The 17821-nt window shown below is 36.4% G+C and overlaps 1 protein-coding gene across 4 annotated transcripts in view; it reads left to right on the top strand.

The window, feature by feature from the left end:
• Positions 1 to 17314, top strand: part of pld1b (phospholipase D1b) — a 28714-nt gene extending 11400 nt beyond the window's left edge. For 3 of the 4 annotated variants that reach the window (XM_059524871.1, XM_059524870.1, XM_059524869.1), the window contains exons 2-26: positions 831 to 1007; positions 1546 to 1712; positions 1953 to 2095; positions 2422 to 2533; positions 2611 to 2676; positions 2775 to 2833; positions 2937 to 3029; positions 3144 to 3296; positions 3375 to 3524; positions 4859 to 4942; positions 6176 to 6257; positions 6424 to 6534; positions 7233 to 7421; positions 7714 to 7930; positions 8779 to 8907; positions 9131 to 9249; positions 9594 to 9707; positions 9800 to 9910; positions 10094 to 10182; positions 10429 to 10542; positions 11907 to 11956; positions 13704 to 13838; positions 15533 to 15686; positions 15772 to 15889; positions 15980 to 17314. In XM_059524871.1, coding sequence (XP_059380854.1) covers positions 863 to 1007; positions 1546 to 1712; positions 1953 to 2095; positions 2422 to 2533; positions 2611 to 2676; positions 2775 to 2833; positions 2937 to 3029; positions 3144 to 3296; positions 3375 to 3524; positions 4859 to 4942; positions 6176 to 6257; positions 6424 to 6534; positions 7233 to 7421; positions 7714 to 7930; positions 8779 to 8907; positions 9131 to 9249; positions 9594 to 9707; positions 9800 to 9910; positions 10094 to 10182; positions 10429 to 10542; positions 11907 to 11956; positions 13704 to 13838; positions 15533 to 15686; positions 15772 to 15889; positions 15980 to 16204 — 3129 coding nt within the window. In that variant the 5' untranslated portion in view covers positions 831 to 862 and the 3' untranslated portion in view covers positions 16205 to 17314. Of the gene's footprint in view, positions 1 to 830; positions 1008 to 1545; positions 1713 to 1952; positions 2096 to 2421; positions 2534 to 2610; positions 2677 to 2774; positions 2834 to 2936; positions 3030 to 3143; positions 3297 to 3374; positions 3525 to 4858; positions 4943 to 6175; positions 6258 to 6423; positions 6535 to 7232; positions 7422 to 7713; positions 7931 to 8285; positions 8379 to 8778; positions 8908 to 9130; positions 9250 to 9593; positions 9708 to 9799; positions 9911 to 10093; positions 10183 to 10428; positions 10543 to 11906; positions 11957 to 13703; positions 13839 to 15532; positions 15687 to 15771; positions 15890 to 15979 lie in introns of all 4 variants that reach the window. The other variant, XM_059524872.1, reaches the window with a different exon arrangement.
• The last annotated feature ends 507 nt before the right edge of the window (positions 17315 to 17821 follow it).

Below are 17821 nucleotides of genomic sequence, written 5' to 3'. Positions count from 1 at the left end.
TTAACATCATTACTCAAATCTTCAGTGTCAAAAGGGCCTTCTGAAATCATTCTAAAATGCTGAATTTGGTGCTCAAGAAACATTTCTTATTATCAATTTCGCTTATGCTGCTTAATATTTTTGAGGAAAATTTGCTAATGAGTAGAAAAAAAACATGTATTATAAATAGATATTTCATAATAGGCCTACGTCTTTACTGAATGAAAGTATTCATTTATTTAAAAAAAAAAAATCTTACTGACCCCAGACTTTTGAATGATGGTGGTTATGGACAAAAATGTATTTTCAATAGGCAATAAGTTATCTTCAAACTAAAAAAATGCAAATTTTTGTCTCTTTCATTGGAAAGTGCAAAGCAAATGTGCACAGGCCAAAGGTGAGGTTTGTTGTGACATTAATGAATGGCGATGATTTAGCACATGCAGCATCTGGACAAAAGGTGGATTTTTGGTTTTGTATGTGATGCCTTTATGCTTCTCAAACCTTTTTGTGAGCAGTTAGAAGGAAAGAGGAACAGGATGCAGACTGCAGTGTGTTGTCCCTAATGTAGTTCTCATCTTTCTATGGACAGGAGGGATTTGTCTCCTGTTCAGGTCTAAATGAGTTACTCTAATCCTCATTCCACCTCCTCCAAAAACAAGTCACACCATACATGCTCACATGCACGTTTGTTCAACATTCCCTAATGTGAAGGCAAAATTCATACAATTATATCTCATACCATTCCATGAATGTTTGAAGGATTTATGGCTTATTCTCAAACGCGAAACATTTTAATAATAATAATGTTAATACTTAACATTTTAAACAAAGCGTTGTGTGTCTTAAAGGAGTGCCCTGGCCGGCAGGCCGATTGTTAGCCATGCTGCGGCAGCAAGAACCCACGGTCAGCACCCTGCATCTGGTGGCCAATGATATGACGGATATCATGGAGAACTTGGACACACGAGAACTCGACATTGGCGATGGGGAAGAGGACTTTGACGGCCGGGACCCCAATAGTGCAGGTAAATAAAAAATAACAGCATAAATTCACAAAAAAATATATTTGTAAATAATCTTTATAGATTGTATCAATAATATATTATGTACATATGTGTTTTAATATATATATATATATATATATACTGTATAAAAAATTAAATTAATTAAAAACATGGTTTTCAGAAAAATGTTAAGCAGCACAACTCTTTTCAAAAGTTATAATAATAAAATAAATGTTTCTTGAGAAGCAATTCAGTAGTTTAGAATTTCTAAAGGGTTATGTGACACTAAAGACATTTAGTGTTAAAAGTTAGCTTTGCCATCACATGAATAAATAACATTTTTATATACTGTATGTTCAAATAAAATCATATTTGTTTTGTTGTAATAATATTTCACTTCATCATATTACTGTTTTCACTGTAGTTTTGATTAATAAACACATCCCTTATGAGCATAAGAGACAGCTTTTAAAAACATGAAAAGGTTACCAACCCCAAACATTTGAACAGTAGTGTAAATAACTGTCGGAAATGAATTAGAAATATTTTTTTTCCACAGAAAACCGCATCCCCTTCTCAGCTGTGTATAAAACAGTAGGCTTTAAAGAGACCGGGGCACGTGTATTTCTTACTGCGCTTCCCATCACCGCCAAAATCCTGGAGGTGGAACGCTTCACTTCCTCACAGGATCGCTTCAACATCACCTACCAGAGAAGCGTCTCTAAGGTGAGATCTCCCACTCCCGCTCCCCTTCATCAACTGTTAGTATGTGGGCTGAGGAGGTCATATTTGTTGCCCGGGAGATTTAGAGGTTGCCAAGGCAATTTACATGTTTCCCTGGAGATTTGGACACATTGAGACGAAATTACTTGGCACATGCAAATAAAATAGTTTTCAGAAGAATTCTGACAAAAGACCCTGTTAATGAATCTAATCTCTTTTTCTGTTGGCTGTTCGTGTATCCAGGTGCTTCCTGCAGTGTTTAAGATAGAGATGAGACACGGAAACTTCACCTGGTTGATAAAAAGGAAGGAGAAACATTTTATGGAGCTTCACAGGGAACTACGCACCTACAAGACCCTCCTCAGAATTCCACTGCCGTCCCGCAGGTGACTAATATAAATTTATATAATATTATATTGTTGACTCTAATACTCATAATTGATTCCTGTGATGCAAAGCTGAATTTTCAGCACCATTACTCCAGTCTTTAGTCTCACATGATTCTTCAGAAATCATTCTAATCAGCTGATTTCATGCTCGAGATACATTTCTTATTATTAACAATATTCAGCAGCATTTATTGAATATAGAAGTATGTTGTAACTTTACAAATGTCACTTTCAGTCAATTTAAAGCATCCTTGCTGTGTTTGTTGTCTTGTGGCAATCTTAAGATCTCTTCCTTTGCCATCTTTTTTTTATTCGGATGATAGTCACGCAGAGCGGAGGCACACTATAAACAGGAACCTTGAAAGAAACATGCCAAGTCTACCCCGGGGAGGAGGTGAAGAACTGGCCAGGGAAGAGCAAGTGTCTAGTCGAAAAGTCAGTTTCCTGTTTCACTGACACACTGCTGACAGTGTCACATGATTGGTGTCTGACCAATGTGATTTCCTTTACAGAGACAACTTGAAGACTACTTGAATAAGCTGCTAAAAATGCCAATGTATAGAAACTACCATGCAACAGTATGTGCATATAGTAGATCGATTCTGTACAATATTTTAGTCCGTATGTTGTTTCTTGAATTGCATGCATTAACAACCTGTCCTGTTTTGTACTATAGATGGAATTCATTGATGTGAGTCAGCTGTCCTTCATTCATGATTTGGGACCAAAAGGCTTGTAAGAGTCTTCATTTAATGGCTAAAATGAAGTTTTCATACCGTAATTATTTATAGATAATTATTGCATTTTGTGTCAATTTCTGACCATGTTTCCATCCCAGGGAGGGCATGGTTCTCAAAAGGTCGGGGGGTCACCGTATTCCTGGACTGAACTGCTGTGGCCACAGTAAAATGTGCTACCGCTGGTCTAAACGGTCAGTGTGGTGTCATTCATATTCAAATTATGCAAAACAATCACCATGCCACTCACCCACAGTAAGATGATTTTCAAGTAAAGACCCTTTTTGTCTTACTGTCGGTCTTTACAGGTGGATGGTGGTGAAGGACTCTTTCCTTGTCCTCATGAAGCCAGACTCAGGTGCCATCTCTTTCGTCCTGCTGGTGGATAAGGTGTTCGACATTAAAATGGAAACTAAAGACACCGAGACGAAGCATGGTGTCCGCATAGACTGTCTGTCCAGGTCAGTGAACACACATGGTCATTGAGGCAGAATGTTGACTTTTTTTGATTGAGTGAAAGAGCTTTTTGTTTTGTAAAGGACTCTTGTGCTGAAGTTCACGAGCTACCGTCACGCTCGCTGGTGGGGGCAGGCCGTCGATGATTTTGTGCGCAAATATGGCAGCAATTTCCTTAAGGATCACCGCTTTGGATCCTTCGCCAATGAACAGAAGAATATCCCATCTAAATGGTAAATACTGCTTTGTGCATGCATCCAATCGCGAAAAAGTTCATACCATGGATGCTTTGGGGTAGGTACTTTTGACTTGGGCCAATAAGCAACCACCTAGCAACATCTAGACAACGTCCCACTAAACCTTTTACACTAGCAAGAAAATGTCAAATACTAGCTAGCATTTAGTTTTCAATTATATATTATTATTTATTTAATGCTAAAAATTAATTTGAAGCCCACTAAAGCTAACTTTTAGCTTATTAAGACCGAAATGATTAAAACTTTTTGTATAAAAGTTAGTTTATATATATATATATATATATATATATATATATATATATATACATACGTATGTGTGTGTGTGTGTGTGTATGTAATATTACTGATTATCATTAATTATTTATTGAAAAAATAATAATTTGGGTTTACAAAGCACACTAAAGCTAACTAATAGCTTATTAAAACTTTTAGTTTATTTAAACTTAAATGATTAAACCTGCATTATTAAAATTCATTATAAAATTATAACATATATTATCCATTTTTCATTAAGTAAATAATAAAAATTAATATGACATATATATAAATGATGATTCAAGTTTACTTTTAGCTTTAGTTTTATATGCAATTATAATTTATTAGCCAATATTATATTGTATTATATTATTATTATTATTATTATTATTTTCTAGAAAAGAATTACCATTTATATTATTATATTACTCATTACTTTTATTATATTAAAGTACATTTAGCTTCAGTTTCATATTTTATTACAATATAGTAGCTATTGCATTGTTATATGATATTATGGTATATCATACCACTGATTATATTATTTGTTTTGTAAAAATATTCTCTTTCTACCTTTAGCCTTAGTTTTAAATTAAATTATATTAGCTAGATTAACTGATTATATTATTATTTGTTTTCAGCTACAGTAATACGTTTCAAAACCATGCAGAGTAAATCAATAGCGCATCTAGCAGAAGCAGGTCTCCAAAGGTTTCCCAGAACAGATAAACATGTGAAAGCTTCAGCCGTCTGCCGCTGTGTCTTCGGGTGAAGCCTGTTTCGCACGAGTAACTTGAGAGAAAGAGAGAGAAAGTGTAACCATAGACTCCATCCTCTTTTGACCCCATGGAGGAGTGAGATTGTATCTAGGTGCAGCTACACTGCTGGTCTGGGCAGATGATTTGTTGTTCATTGTTGCAGCATTAAGCCCTATTATTTGTGCTTGTTCTCTGAATAATGAAAATGATGTAATTAAGATTGAGAAACAGCGAGAGTGTGAGCTTGACACTATCAGCCTTACCCCTTTGATTTGACTGGCTGGGTGTGTGTTTCAGGTATGTGAATGGGAAGCAGTACATGGAGGACGTGGCGAATGCACTGGAGGAGGCAGAGGAGGAGATCTTTATCACCGACTGGTGGTATGTTGACATAAAACCACTCCCATACATTCAGCTTTCCTTTGGGTAATATTGATTTATTTTAGAAGTAACGCACAGATTAGATGAACTGCATCGGTTCATATATCCACAGTAACACTTCCCCTAAAATCAATGCAATGCAATGCAACAGGATATTGAGTTCATTTCTTAAAGGGTTTCTAGAAAACAGAACGGAGACCATACTGGACATACTGACTTCAGGATATCAGTGTCCTAGCCAGTCTGCACACAACAGCTGTGTTTTGGTTCCAAATAGAAAACAACGTGCTTATAGAAGTGTGTGCATGTGGAGCACACTTTAAAAATGAAATAGATGAGCAACATGCAGAGGATGGAAAAAAGTTCTTACAAAGTAATTGGAAAATGTCTACACTAATATAATATAATGTTTATGCCCAACTCCTTTTACTTTTTATTTTATTAATTATTAATAATTTATTGATTTTTAATTTTAATTTGTATTTATTTGTAATTGTTAATGTAATTAAAATATAATTTTATTAAAATGTAATTAAAATAATTAACACATTTATTAGTTATTGAATTTATACATTTTTTGTTTTCATTTATATTTTTTATTTTGTATTAAATTAATACCATTTATTCTTTTATATAGAATTTTGTAACAAATATATCCCTTAATTGAATTTTTATTTTTTTTATTTATTTAAAAAGTATCTTTATCCAGTAACAATATATGACTGCAAAAGTGTATTGTTCCAAAGTTTGTGAACTTTGAAAATAGAAAAAAATGACTTTCACAGTATACTGTTGCTTGTCGCGTTCGCAAAAACTCAGATGGAAGAGATGTATTGCTTATTGCTTTTTCCTGTCATAAAAGTTAGGTCATGAACTGAGAGAAAAGCTTAAAGGAAAGTAGTAGAAAGAAAAAGAGGGAAAGAAAAATAGTTTTATACTTTGTACGCACCCTCTCAGAGGGCACCTCCAGCTGGGAGCAATGGCCAAACGGATCCGTTACCTTCATCAGACAGATGCCCGGTGCTGTGTTACAACATCACTCAATCATCGCAGCAGACATCCTGCAAGTGTGAGATTTGAGTGTGTGTGTGTGTGTGTGTGCACTTTTTCCCCTTAGCCTAATACATTGGAATTTATGTAGGCGACAGTGAGATGTGAGGCTAGACGTTGATGCATATTTGATGTTACAAATGCCTCCCCTGCTGATGAGGTCACCTCTGTGTGTCACGGCAGGCTGAGCCCTGAGATCTTCCTCAAGAGGCCTGTCGTTGAGGGCAACCGCTGGAGACTCGATTCCATTCTGAAACGGCAAGCGGTGAGTTAATCCAACACATAGCTGTGACTTTAGTGCACCAGCAATAAAACTTCCCATTCAGTGTACTCGTGCAATAATTTACACTCCTGGGTGTTTTCCTGGTAGTATATTTATATGGAATGGTGGGTTTGCTGTACTGATTATCAAGAACTGTTTGTTCTTGCAGCAAAAAGGTGTGCGGATCTTTGTGATGTTGTACAAGGAGGTGGAATTGGCTCTTGGCATAAACAGCGAATACAGCAAACGGACACTACTACAACTTCACCCAAATATCAAGGTGAGATGTGACAGTCAGTTCATGAATTGGCTCACGTGAAGCTGTGATTATGAACAAGTTATCAGTTACTGCAAAGCCAATAATTACTGAAATAAAACCTATTTTTAAGTTGACAAATTACAGAATTAAACTAAGTAAAAAGCTGTTTTATGGATGGTAACTATAATGTTATTACTGGAATCTTGGGTAACGCTTTATTTTAAGGTGTCCTTGATATACGTTACATGTACTTCCTATAATTATAATTAATTAATTATGCGTACTTTCATGCAAGTAACCCTAAGCCAAACACTAATCATAACCCTAACAATATAGTAAGGACATTAATATTACGTCATACCTAAATATATAATTACTCTATAACAAGACACTAAATGTTACAATAAAATGTAACCAAATCAGTTTCATAATTAGTTGCACTACTAGTTACTGTAAAAGGTTATATTATTACTATAACTATTTACTCTATTTAACTATTATTACTATTGACTCATTAAAAGTACTTCTTTGTAAGAATAATTTGTTCACAGATCGGGCATCTGGCACATACTCTAAGTCTGACTGAACTGCATATGGACTCAAAGTTTTCTTGACTGTGACCAACTATGTTGACTTGTGTTTTTGTTTTGCATATTGTGATTTCGCAATCTTTAACCACTGTGCTACATCAGAGAGTGCTAACAAATGTATTTTCTCAGGTAATGAGGCATCCTGACCATGTCTCCTCTTCCGTGTACCTGTGGGCGCATCATGAGAAGATTGTAGTGATTGACCAATCGGTGGCTTTCGTGGGAGGCATTGACTTGGCGTACGGACGCTGGGATGATGTGGAGCATCGGCTGACTGACATAGGAAGTGTTACTAGGACTCTTCCCGTGTCTGCAGAGGTTTGAGAGATCTCGTATTTTAGAAATTTTAGTTCCTAAACTAATTTCAGTTAGTTGCCAATAATAATAATAATAAATAATGTAATTATTTATTTAATGTGTGTGTGTGTATATATATATATATATATATATATATATATATATACACACTTATATATATATATATATATATATATATATATAAGAAAAAAATTTTTTTTTTTTTTATTTCAATTAAAATCTATTTTTGTGACTTATGAATAGACAATCAAATTTAGAAAATACTTATTTGATGTCCTTCTGTGTGTCACAGATCACTTCTGAAGGCTCTCCCGCTATGGCCTCTCAATCAAACGGTTCCAGCACGGAGCACACTAACGGCAAAAGTTTGCCTGTTGACACAGTGGACCAGCCGAAACTAAAAGGACAGGGCAAGACAAAGAAGACCCGATTCAGCATCCGCAGGCACCTGCAGAAACACGGGCTGGCTCCTGCAGACAGCGTGAGCAGCGTCGAGAGCTCTGAAGAAAGTGAGTACGCCTCCGTCTCTGGAGTGCTGGCGAATGCAGACTAGTGGCATGTTACTGACCTAAACTCCCACGTTCAACACGGCTGATTCTCTAAAGCCTGCTGGCAGCACTTTAATATCACTGAGCAGCTTATGCAGTGATTTACAGTGTTTACCCCAAGTGCAGAAAAACATGAATCATTAAGGTTTTAGTTGAGGCTTGTGATATTAAAATGTGTTTTTATAAAATACGCTTACGAATATTTTAGTGTAAAATCTATATTCATGTTCAAATCGTCTCTGTTTTTCACTCACGTTTTCCATGCCATGCTTTTTAAGAGGGTTGTCTCGGTTGTAAAGATACCCCTTTTCTTTAGGTTATTCTAACAGTATTTGCAGCCACCAAAATTTGATCCCTCTTAAATGGATTGAGCTGAGGGTGTCCATGCCCTCCTGCTTGTGCCCAAGTGGTGAGTAAGAATCAGGCTTGGGTGAGACATTTCAGGTGCGGACTCTGTCAGAGGCTGCCGCTAATTCTGATCCTGAAAGGTTTCGGTGTAAAGAGCTATTTTATGGGTCAATAGAGCAACCTTTCAAAGCACTGTGTGGTTTGCTGTGTTTCAACATTCATCTGGAGGAGTCTGCAAAAATAACCTGACTAAGATGCAGTATTCAAAGCTGGCAGATTTTATGCATGTGTGTTAGTTTGGACTGACATGGCAGTCACTCAACAGTGTGAAAGCATGGATTTCTGAAAAAAGTAGAAGTTTTGTGTGTTTTGTATTGATGCATGGTTTTGGTTGTGTTTTTTTGTTGATGTTTTTTTTTTTTTGGTCTTAATTTGTTTCTTTTTTCTGTGACTCTTCTCAGAGACTGAAGCGGCACAGGATCTGCAAGCAGATGTGATTGGCCTGATGGGAAACACGCGGTTCTGGCATGGCAAAGATTACTGTAACTTTGTTCATAAGGACTGGGTCCAGTTGGATAAACCTTTTGATGGTGAATTATTGCATTTAAAGTTTGCATTTTTTTGGCATTACAATTATTTTGTGCATATAAATATATTCATAAAATGAATAAATATAAAAGCTTTTATATATATATATATATATATATATTCATATTATGTACATTTGTAAAAGAATATAACAATATTCAAATGTTACAGTTTTGGCCTTTTAACATGCTTTTAAATGCTATTTTGAATCTGTTCTTTTTGCAGATTTCATTGACAGGCACATAACTCCCAGAATGCCTTGGCATGACATTGCTTCGGTGGTTCATGGGAAAGCAGCCAGAGATGTTGCACGTCACTTCATTCAGCGCTGGAATTTCACAAAGGTGAGAAAGCCAACATTGGCATCATTGTGGATAGCTGACACATAATATGTTTTGAACTATTGTTGAACTGGTCAGCATTTATTTTTACTTTTCAATTTCCAATGATCCTGCCGTGTTAGAAATTAATTTTTAAAGTACAGATATTCCACACAGTCTTTTTATTAATATTTTGTAAAACATGTATGCATAATAATTCAAATAAAATTAGTTTTTACAAGTTTTACATAGTAAGACATTTCATCTTCCTAAATGTATTTCATGTCACCCCCACCCCATGCTGTTGACTCATATCATAAACATTGTTTTGAATATATGTTTGTATTTGCATTGCCACCTTGTTTCAGATCATGAAGCCCAAATACAGATCCCTGTCGTACCCATACCTCCTTCCTAAATCTCACACTACTGCGAATGAGATCAAGTATCAGGTCCCTGGCTGCACCCAGACTAATGTCCAGGTACATACAATTTTATGTACACATCCGTATTCCCATCAGATCCTCTACAGACAAATACCACATACATCTTTAATAATGCTCTCTTGAATTAGGTGTTACGATCTGCCTCGGACTGGTCAGCGGGTATAAAATACCACGAGGAGTCGATTCATACAGCTTACGTCAACGCAATTGAAAACAGCAAACACTATATTTACATAGAGGTGTGTGTCACAAAGGACATATACTCACTTCTCTAAATGTGTTCATATTATCCCCGTCTAATAGCCTCACTGTTGACGTATTGGCTGCTAACCACAGAGACTGTTGCTTTCCTGTCTATAGAATATACAGTATGTCCTATATTAGTCTTTCAATGGGCTAATGTGTTGCGTTTCCTCTTTCAGAACCAGTTCTTCATAAGCTGCGCAGACAACAAAGTCGTTCACAATAAAATCGGAGATGCCATTGCCAAGAGGATCATTAAAGCATATCGGTGAGCTGCATTCAATAAGTTGCTTCTTTTGTTCAGTCTCCAACATATTAAACTAATCTCTGATACACAAAGGCACTCAACTTCTTTAATGAAACACTTGTAAATCAATAAGACTTAGTCTAAAGACAAAAAGGTATTCTTTATTGGTAAAACAATAGCCAGCCATGAATGAATAGACTGTATAAGGCCATACTTACACAAACTGTCTTTGACAGTCATGTTATGTCCTTTCTGTGTGGTTCACAGGGATGGTAAAAAGTACCGCGTGTATGTGGTCACACCACTGCTTCCTGGGTTTGAGGGGAACATCAACACTGGAGGAGGCAGTGCCATACAGGCAGTCATGCACTTCAATTACAGGTAACACTAAATAATAGGATCTGAGTATTGAGTAGAAAGAAATTTCCTTAGTATATACATACTACTGTTTAAACTTCATTCTGTAAAGGATGTGAATGCATGAAATATGTCACAAAAGATTCTGAACTTTATATTCATCAAAGAATCATGAAAAAAAGATCATAGTTTCCAAAAAATAATTTTTAGGGATAAATTAAAGGGATAGTTTACCCAACAGTGTCCTGACCTTCCTTCATCTTTGGCACTCAAAATTAAGATATTTTTGATGAAATCCGAGAGCTTTCTGACCCTGCATAGACAGCAACACAACTTACACCGAATAGTAAGGACATCGTTTAAATTTTATGAAGCTAAAAGAATACTTTTTTGCACAAAGGAAACAAAAATAATTACTTTATTCAGCAATTTCTTCTCTTCTTTATTTTTGTTTTCTTTGTGCACAAAAAGTATTCTCATAGCTTTATAAAATTAAGGTTTAACTACTGATGTTAGATGGACTTTTTTAATGATGTCCTTACTACCTTTCTGGGCCTTGAATGTGTCAGTTGCATTGCTGTCTATGCAGGGCTAGAGAGCTCTCGGATTTCATCAAAAATATCTTAAGTTGTGTTCCAAAGATGAACAAAGGTCTTATAGGTTTGGAACAAAATAATGACAGACTAATTAATGACAGAATTCTCGTTTTTGGGTGAACTATCCCTTTAAGCAGAACAACTGTTTACAACATTGCTAGTATTAACAGGTTTTTCTTGAGTACCAAATCAGCAGATGGAATGATTTCCGATGGGTTTTGTGACAATAAACACTGGCTTCTGAAAATTAAGCCATGCCAACACAGTAATAAATCATGAAATATTATAGATGTAAATTATCAGATAATTGAAAGGAATATTCCATCTTCAGTAGTACATCTTTTTTTTAATAAAGCCAATTACCACAGAAAATACATTGTCAGTGCTAGTAAAAGTGAAACACTGAATATAATATACAGCTTAGTAAGTGACTGTAGAGCAGCTCATGTCTAATTGTTTTTATTATGGAAGTATACTATACTGTACTTGTAACTATAAATAGTGTTTTAATCTTCCATTCTGTAAATAATGTGTTTGACCTCCAGTGTACTGTAAGTGCTTCACTGAAGTGTTATATTTATTTGTGGTAACTGACCACAGAATGCTGCAAATGTGTTTATAGAGCGTCGCATGTATTGAAGACAGCACATTACTTACATCTAGCCATAAAAGTTCAAATATTATTCTGCTGCATTAAAGAGTTATCATTTATCTTATAAATAGGGACAGTTTCATTGGAGGGATTTGTTTGCGAATGTTTTTACTGAATTTGTTCTGTCTTTTTTAATGCAGGACAATGAATAGAGGAGACTGCTCCATTATCTCTCAGCTGAGGAAAGAAAGTGAGTGCAGAGATATATAAATACCTGTAAATGTTTCCTCTGTGAAGGGTGTGTCTGTAATTCTTCAGATGTTCTTCATAGAGTTTCAGTGAAGTTTCTGTGGTTGACCCATGCAGTGCAGGCACTCAAAGATCTATGTGGTTTTCTGTATCCACCACTTTGAAAAATTGATGGGTCAGACAAGAACAAGAAAACAAGTTTGCTGCAGTTGTATCTAAGCGACAACTGTACTATCCTATGAAGTGACTTATAATGCAGCTTTAATAATACTAGATCTTAAAGAAGCCTTCAGAACTTTAAAACACAACAGTGCCCTCTTGTGGTTCTTAATTTATAGTGAAAGACAAAATCAAAGTGGTTAGTTGTGAAAGACCTAGTGGAAAAGTATGCAGTGTGTGTTTTGTATTGTGCACCATCTACTTGCAGTCAAACACACTGCTGCAGTGGTGCAGTGGTGAAGAGCGGTCAGTCTGTACCAATTATCCCCGCCATGAGAAAGGAAGGAGTGAAGTTTCTCTGTTTGAATAATCCAATACGTTGTTGGTGTTCTGTTGCAGCTTCACTGGATCTGAGCGTTCCCACAGTTTCCCAAATACAGATACAGATACATATCGCTGGTTGCTGAAAATGCTTTGATTGTGGGTGCATCATTGGTCTGGTGCAGTTATAAATATAGCTGTGGAACTGCACAGCCTTCTGCTCGAATCAAATAATAAAAAATGCTAAAATATACAAAAAATGTAGTTACATTTAAAAGAAACATTCTGAAGTATGAGATTAAGCTGTATGTATGATACAAATTTTTTAAGTTACACTGTACAACTTTAACACCAGAAGATGAAGTATCAGAAGTAGGAAACGGAAACTCTATTGAGCTCCTCGTGGGGCGTGAACTTGAGGGGTGTCGAAATACATGCAAAAAAAGTCCAAAGATCAAATGGATCAAACAGAATAATTACAGAGCAAACTACTAAATCCCAGTAGACGACTTCTAATTTAAATGAACTGAATCTGAAAATCATTTAATTCTAACCTCTGTGACTGATATCATCATGTTTTTGATATGTGATGATTTATGCTCCAAAAATATAGTGGGCTTATAATAATTATTTACATGTTATGCATTTGGCACACACTTTCCTTTTCTGTCTTTACTTTTTAGGTACTTTTTATTCAAATTAATTATTGCATTTAATCAGGTTTATTTATATAGTGCTTTATACAGTACAGATTGTTTCAAAGCAGCTTCAAAGGAAAATAATGGTCTTAATGTTGCAAAATTCATCAGTTATTAAATAATTTCAATTTTTCTCTATAAAGCAGCTCTATAGAAGAAAAATAGTTTTCATTATTCAGCTCAGTTTATTTTAATATTGATTCAGTTCAGTGACTTGTTGCAGAGTTTATTATCATTGTAGTTACCGCTTCAAAAACAGTGTGAAATAGTTTGACAAAGGTGTAAAAGTTAAAAGAGAATTTTATTGGACTTTTAAACAATGTAAATCAGTATTTCTCAATACAAGCATACAGAAAAATTAAAATGTCAAAAAATTATAAACATTATTTTATTATATGAAGTAAACTAAGTTATGCTATACAGAGGAATAAGTTATATTGGTAAATGACACAATGTTTATTTTTGGCTGAACTATTTCTGTAAACATCAAATGAAACCGGAACATGAATGTATAAAAACCCTATTAACATCATTTGCTGTCTCTCTCTCTCTCTATCTGTGTGTCTGCAGTGGGTGATCAGTGGATGAACTACATCTCATTTGGGGGTCTGAGGACCCACGCTGAGCTGGAGGGAAAGTTGGTGACTGAACTGATATATGTGCACAGCAAGATGCTTATTGCCGATGACAACACCGTCATCATTGGTGAGTAAATATAGAAATCTGCAGACAGGAAAAACACATGAGTGTGTATCATCTATACACATGTGTTTATAGAAATGATGTGGCAATCATGAAACTGCTGCTGTGGTAATTTGTGGTAATGTGAAGTAAACTGTTTAAGGGTTAGTTCACCCAGATAGCAAAATTATGTAATTAATAACTCACCCTCATGTCGTTCCAAACTTGTGAGACCTCCGTTCATCTTCGGAACACAGTTTAAGATATTTTAGATTTAGTCCGAGAGCTCTCAGTCCCTCCATTAAAACTGTGTGTACGGTATACTGTCCATGTCCAGAAAGGTAAGAAAAACATCATCAAAGTAGTCCATGTAACATCAGAGGGTCAGTTAGAATTTTTTGAAGCATCGAAAATACATTTTGGTCCAAAAATAGCAAAAACTATGACTTTATTCAGCATTGTCTTCTCTTCCGTGTCTGTTGTGAGAGAGTTTGAAACAAAGCAGTTTGTGATATCCGGTTCGCGAACAAATCATTCGATGTAACCGGATCTTCTTGAACCAGTTCACCAGAGTAATTCATTTACTCAAACAGTACACTGACTGAACTGCTGTGAAGAGAGAACTGAAGATGAACACCGAGCCGAGCCAGATATCGAACAAAAGATTAACTCATTCTCGAGACAAGAACTGGTTGCATCGGTTTTCGGCTCACCAGTAGTTCTTTCTGACAATTCGATTCAATAAACCGGTTGAAGAAAACGGTTCACCGGTTCTTTTGCGCTCAACCTAATGACTTCATTTGCGATGATTGCCCTTGATTCAAGCCTTCGGTTTACCCACGCTCATAACATTAGCACAGAATCAGTTCAGAATCAATCACCAAAAGAATCAGTTCGGTTCAGACGCTCTGTGTGTCAGTCTGCTTCACGCTGAATCACACATGTACAGTATCATCAGCTCCTCGGTTCTCGAATCGGACGAGTCCGACAGAAACGGTTCTTGACTCGTGAACGAGTCAGTCTTTTGTTCGTTATCTGGCTCGGCTCGGTGTTCATCTTCAGTTCTCTCTTCACAGCAGTTCAGTCAGTGTTTGTTTGAGTAAATGAATTACTCTGGGATATTGGTTTGTTTGAACTCAGAGGGAGTGTCAGCCACATTAAACAAGTTAACAGCTTAAGTCATTTGTGGATTAATGCGTATTGGAGACGTGAACCATTTTAAACGATTCAGTTCAATTTGGTGAACTGGTTCAAGAAGATCCGGTTACATCGAATGATTCGTTCGCGAACCAGATATCACTACACTGCAGTGTTTTGAACTCACTCACAACAGACACGGAAGAGAAGACAATGATGAATAAAGTCGTAGTTTTTGCCATTTAACTGACCCTCTGATGTCACATGGACTACTTTGATGATGTTTTTCTTACCTTTCTGGACATGGACAGTATACCGTACACACAGCTTCAATGGAGGGACTGAGAGCTCTCGGACTAAATCTAAAATATCTTAAACTGTGTTCCGAAGATGAACGGAAGTCTTACGGGTTTGGAACGACATGAGGGTGAGTTATTAATGACATAATTTAGATTATTGGGTGAACTAACCCTTTAATATCAGAGAATGACAGAAATGAAATGCCTCTTCCTGCTGTTAAGATGTAGTATTGTAGTCTATTATTTAAAACTTTCATCATAAATGTACAATGTATATGCCAGGTTCTGCTAATATCAATGACCGGAGCATGCTGGGTAAGAGAGACAGTGAGGTGGCCGTCATCTTTGAGGATATCCACACTGTGAAGTCAGTGATGGATGGTCAGGAGTATCAGGCCGGACGCTTTGGATTGAGCCTGCGGCTGGAGTGTTTCAGGTTCAGGACTCATTCAAGTCTGTTTCTTAACATAAACAAGCAAATAAGGTTTAAAGATGTTTTCTACTTTCTTTAAAATCAATAGGATGATTCTTGGCGCCAACACTGACCCCAGCATTGATGTGACGGACCCTCTAAGTGACCAGTTTTACAAGGAGGTGTGGATGACCACCGCTGCCCGCAATGCAACTATTTACCAGAAGGTCAGCTTAAAGTTTTCATACAAAATATCTATCTATCTATAAGTTTCTCTTTTTCATATAACCTGACTGAAACTTCTTCTCGTGCTCCAGGTTTTCCGCTGCTTGCCGTCCAGTGACGTTCGGTCAATTTTAGAGTTGGATGGCTTCCTCTCTAAGCCTGGTTTGGAGAAGGAGGACCCTGCACGTGCTCAAGAGGAGCTGAAGAAGATTCGAGGCTTCCTGGTGCAGTTCCCTCTCCAGTTCCTCAGCGAGCAGAACCTTCTGCCACCCATCGGATCGAAAGAAGCCATGGTGCCCATGGACGTGTGGACATGAGAGAACCTTCCCACATCACCCGAATAAAAACTGAAACTGCAAATCTAGCAGATGTACCAGGAACGACCTAAGCTTTCTTATCATATAATATATCTATTATATGATATATAAACACATCTGAGACTGAAAATGAGATCTGAAGGAGCTTCAGTTATAAGTTGTTTACCAGATTGGTTTGTTTCATCCCTGTTTGATGCTTGATTGTTTATATATTCTAACACTATGCAACTAATATTATTTTTATGGACTACTCATAAATCTTATAAAATGGTGATATGGATCCTTTTGTGGTGTCCTGATTGGATGCTGTATGTTGGTTTTTGTTGGTTTTGTGCCCTGTAACATGCACTGAATAGGTATTATTCTCTGCAATTAAGTGCCAACTATGTATGTGAAATTATATATTTTCTCAATATAAAGTGCAAACATTTCTCATGTTCTATATCTCAAGGTAATTTATGGTTATGTGATAGTGGACGTGGTCCATTAAATGTTGCTTTCCTATGGTATGAATTGCCATGTTTTGGTGGCCTTATTTCTTAACTGTGTTCTTGATGCTGGTTATGAACTAAAACCCACCAAAGCGTTTGTCTATGTTGTTATGACCAAACCAAGTTGTTTTCATAAGACTAGTATTTAGTCTTCTCCCCATTACTTGTCCATATTGTACATAAACTGTAAAAACATGCCTGGAGCTTTAAAGAAGTTTACTGTCCGTTCTTGAAGTAATGAAATCATTGCTCATGACATTCCATTTAAAAGTACTGAATCGGCTACAACTGCTACCATTTAAATAAACTGTTCAGGATTTTCATATCACTGTAAAGACCGCAGCATGTGTGTCCTGCATTCTGAGTATCTAGCAAGTATCTTCTAACATTTGTTAGTCAAACACTTAAATGTCTGCACTTTTGACTGTGTATCTGCACTTTTACTTCAGAAACCAATTCCTGTTCTGTTCTTTGTCACCTTTTCCTCATGTATTTTCCCCATTAATTGCATTTTTGCACACAATGTGTATCATTAAAAACACAAATGATCTGTGTTGGGATGTATATGAAATATGTGAATTGATGTTATACAGATGATTAAACCATAATTTTCACACTACTGAGTCTGTCTGGAGGTCTGTCTATCTATCTATCTGTTATCAATGCGTTACAAATGGTTGATTGGAACATCATGTCTGTTCTGCGGCTGTGTGTGTGTGTGTCTCTAGGGTGTCTGGTAATACTGAATGTGTGAACACTGTCTTACTGTCTCAGTGGTCTGTGTGGGGGTGTGTGGTGTGTACATGTGTTTTTCTGGGATATGTACAGCTGTCATGTTCCCTGCAGACGGCAGTCTGTGAGCTACAGCTGAGCAACAGTCCCTGATACAATCTCCTGACCTTTGACCTCCGCTCACATAGTGCAGATATCTCGTCATTGGGCATTACAAACTCACCAGTTCAATTATAAAGCTATAAAACCTGATGAGTGAGTTTGGAATCTTTATTAATCTCACATGCAGGTATTGCGTTTCACTTTTAAAATTGATATTCAATTATCTGCCATTTCAGTGTTTAAATGTTATATTATTATAATGATGGTCTCATAACTGGCCAAAAGTTTGCCT

Source organism: Carassius carassius, chromosome 35 (assembly GCF_963082965.1).
Source record: "Carassius carassius chromosome 35, fCarCar2.1, whole genome shotgun sequence".
NCBI classification, from domain to species: Eukaryota; Metazoa; Chordata; class Actinopteri; order Cypriniformes; family Cyprinidae; genus Carassius; species Carassius carassius.
This window is presented reverse-complemented; position numbering and strand designations above follow the sequence as displayed.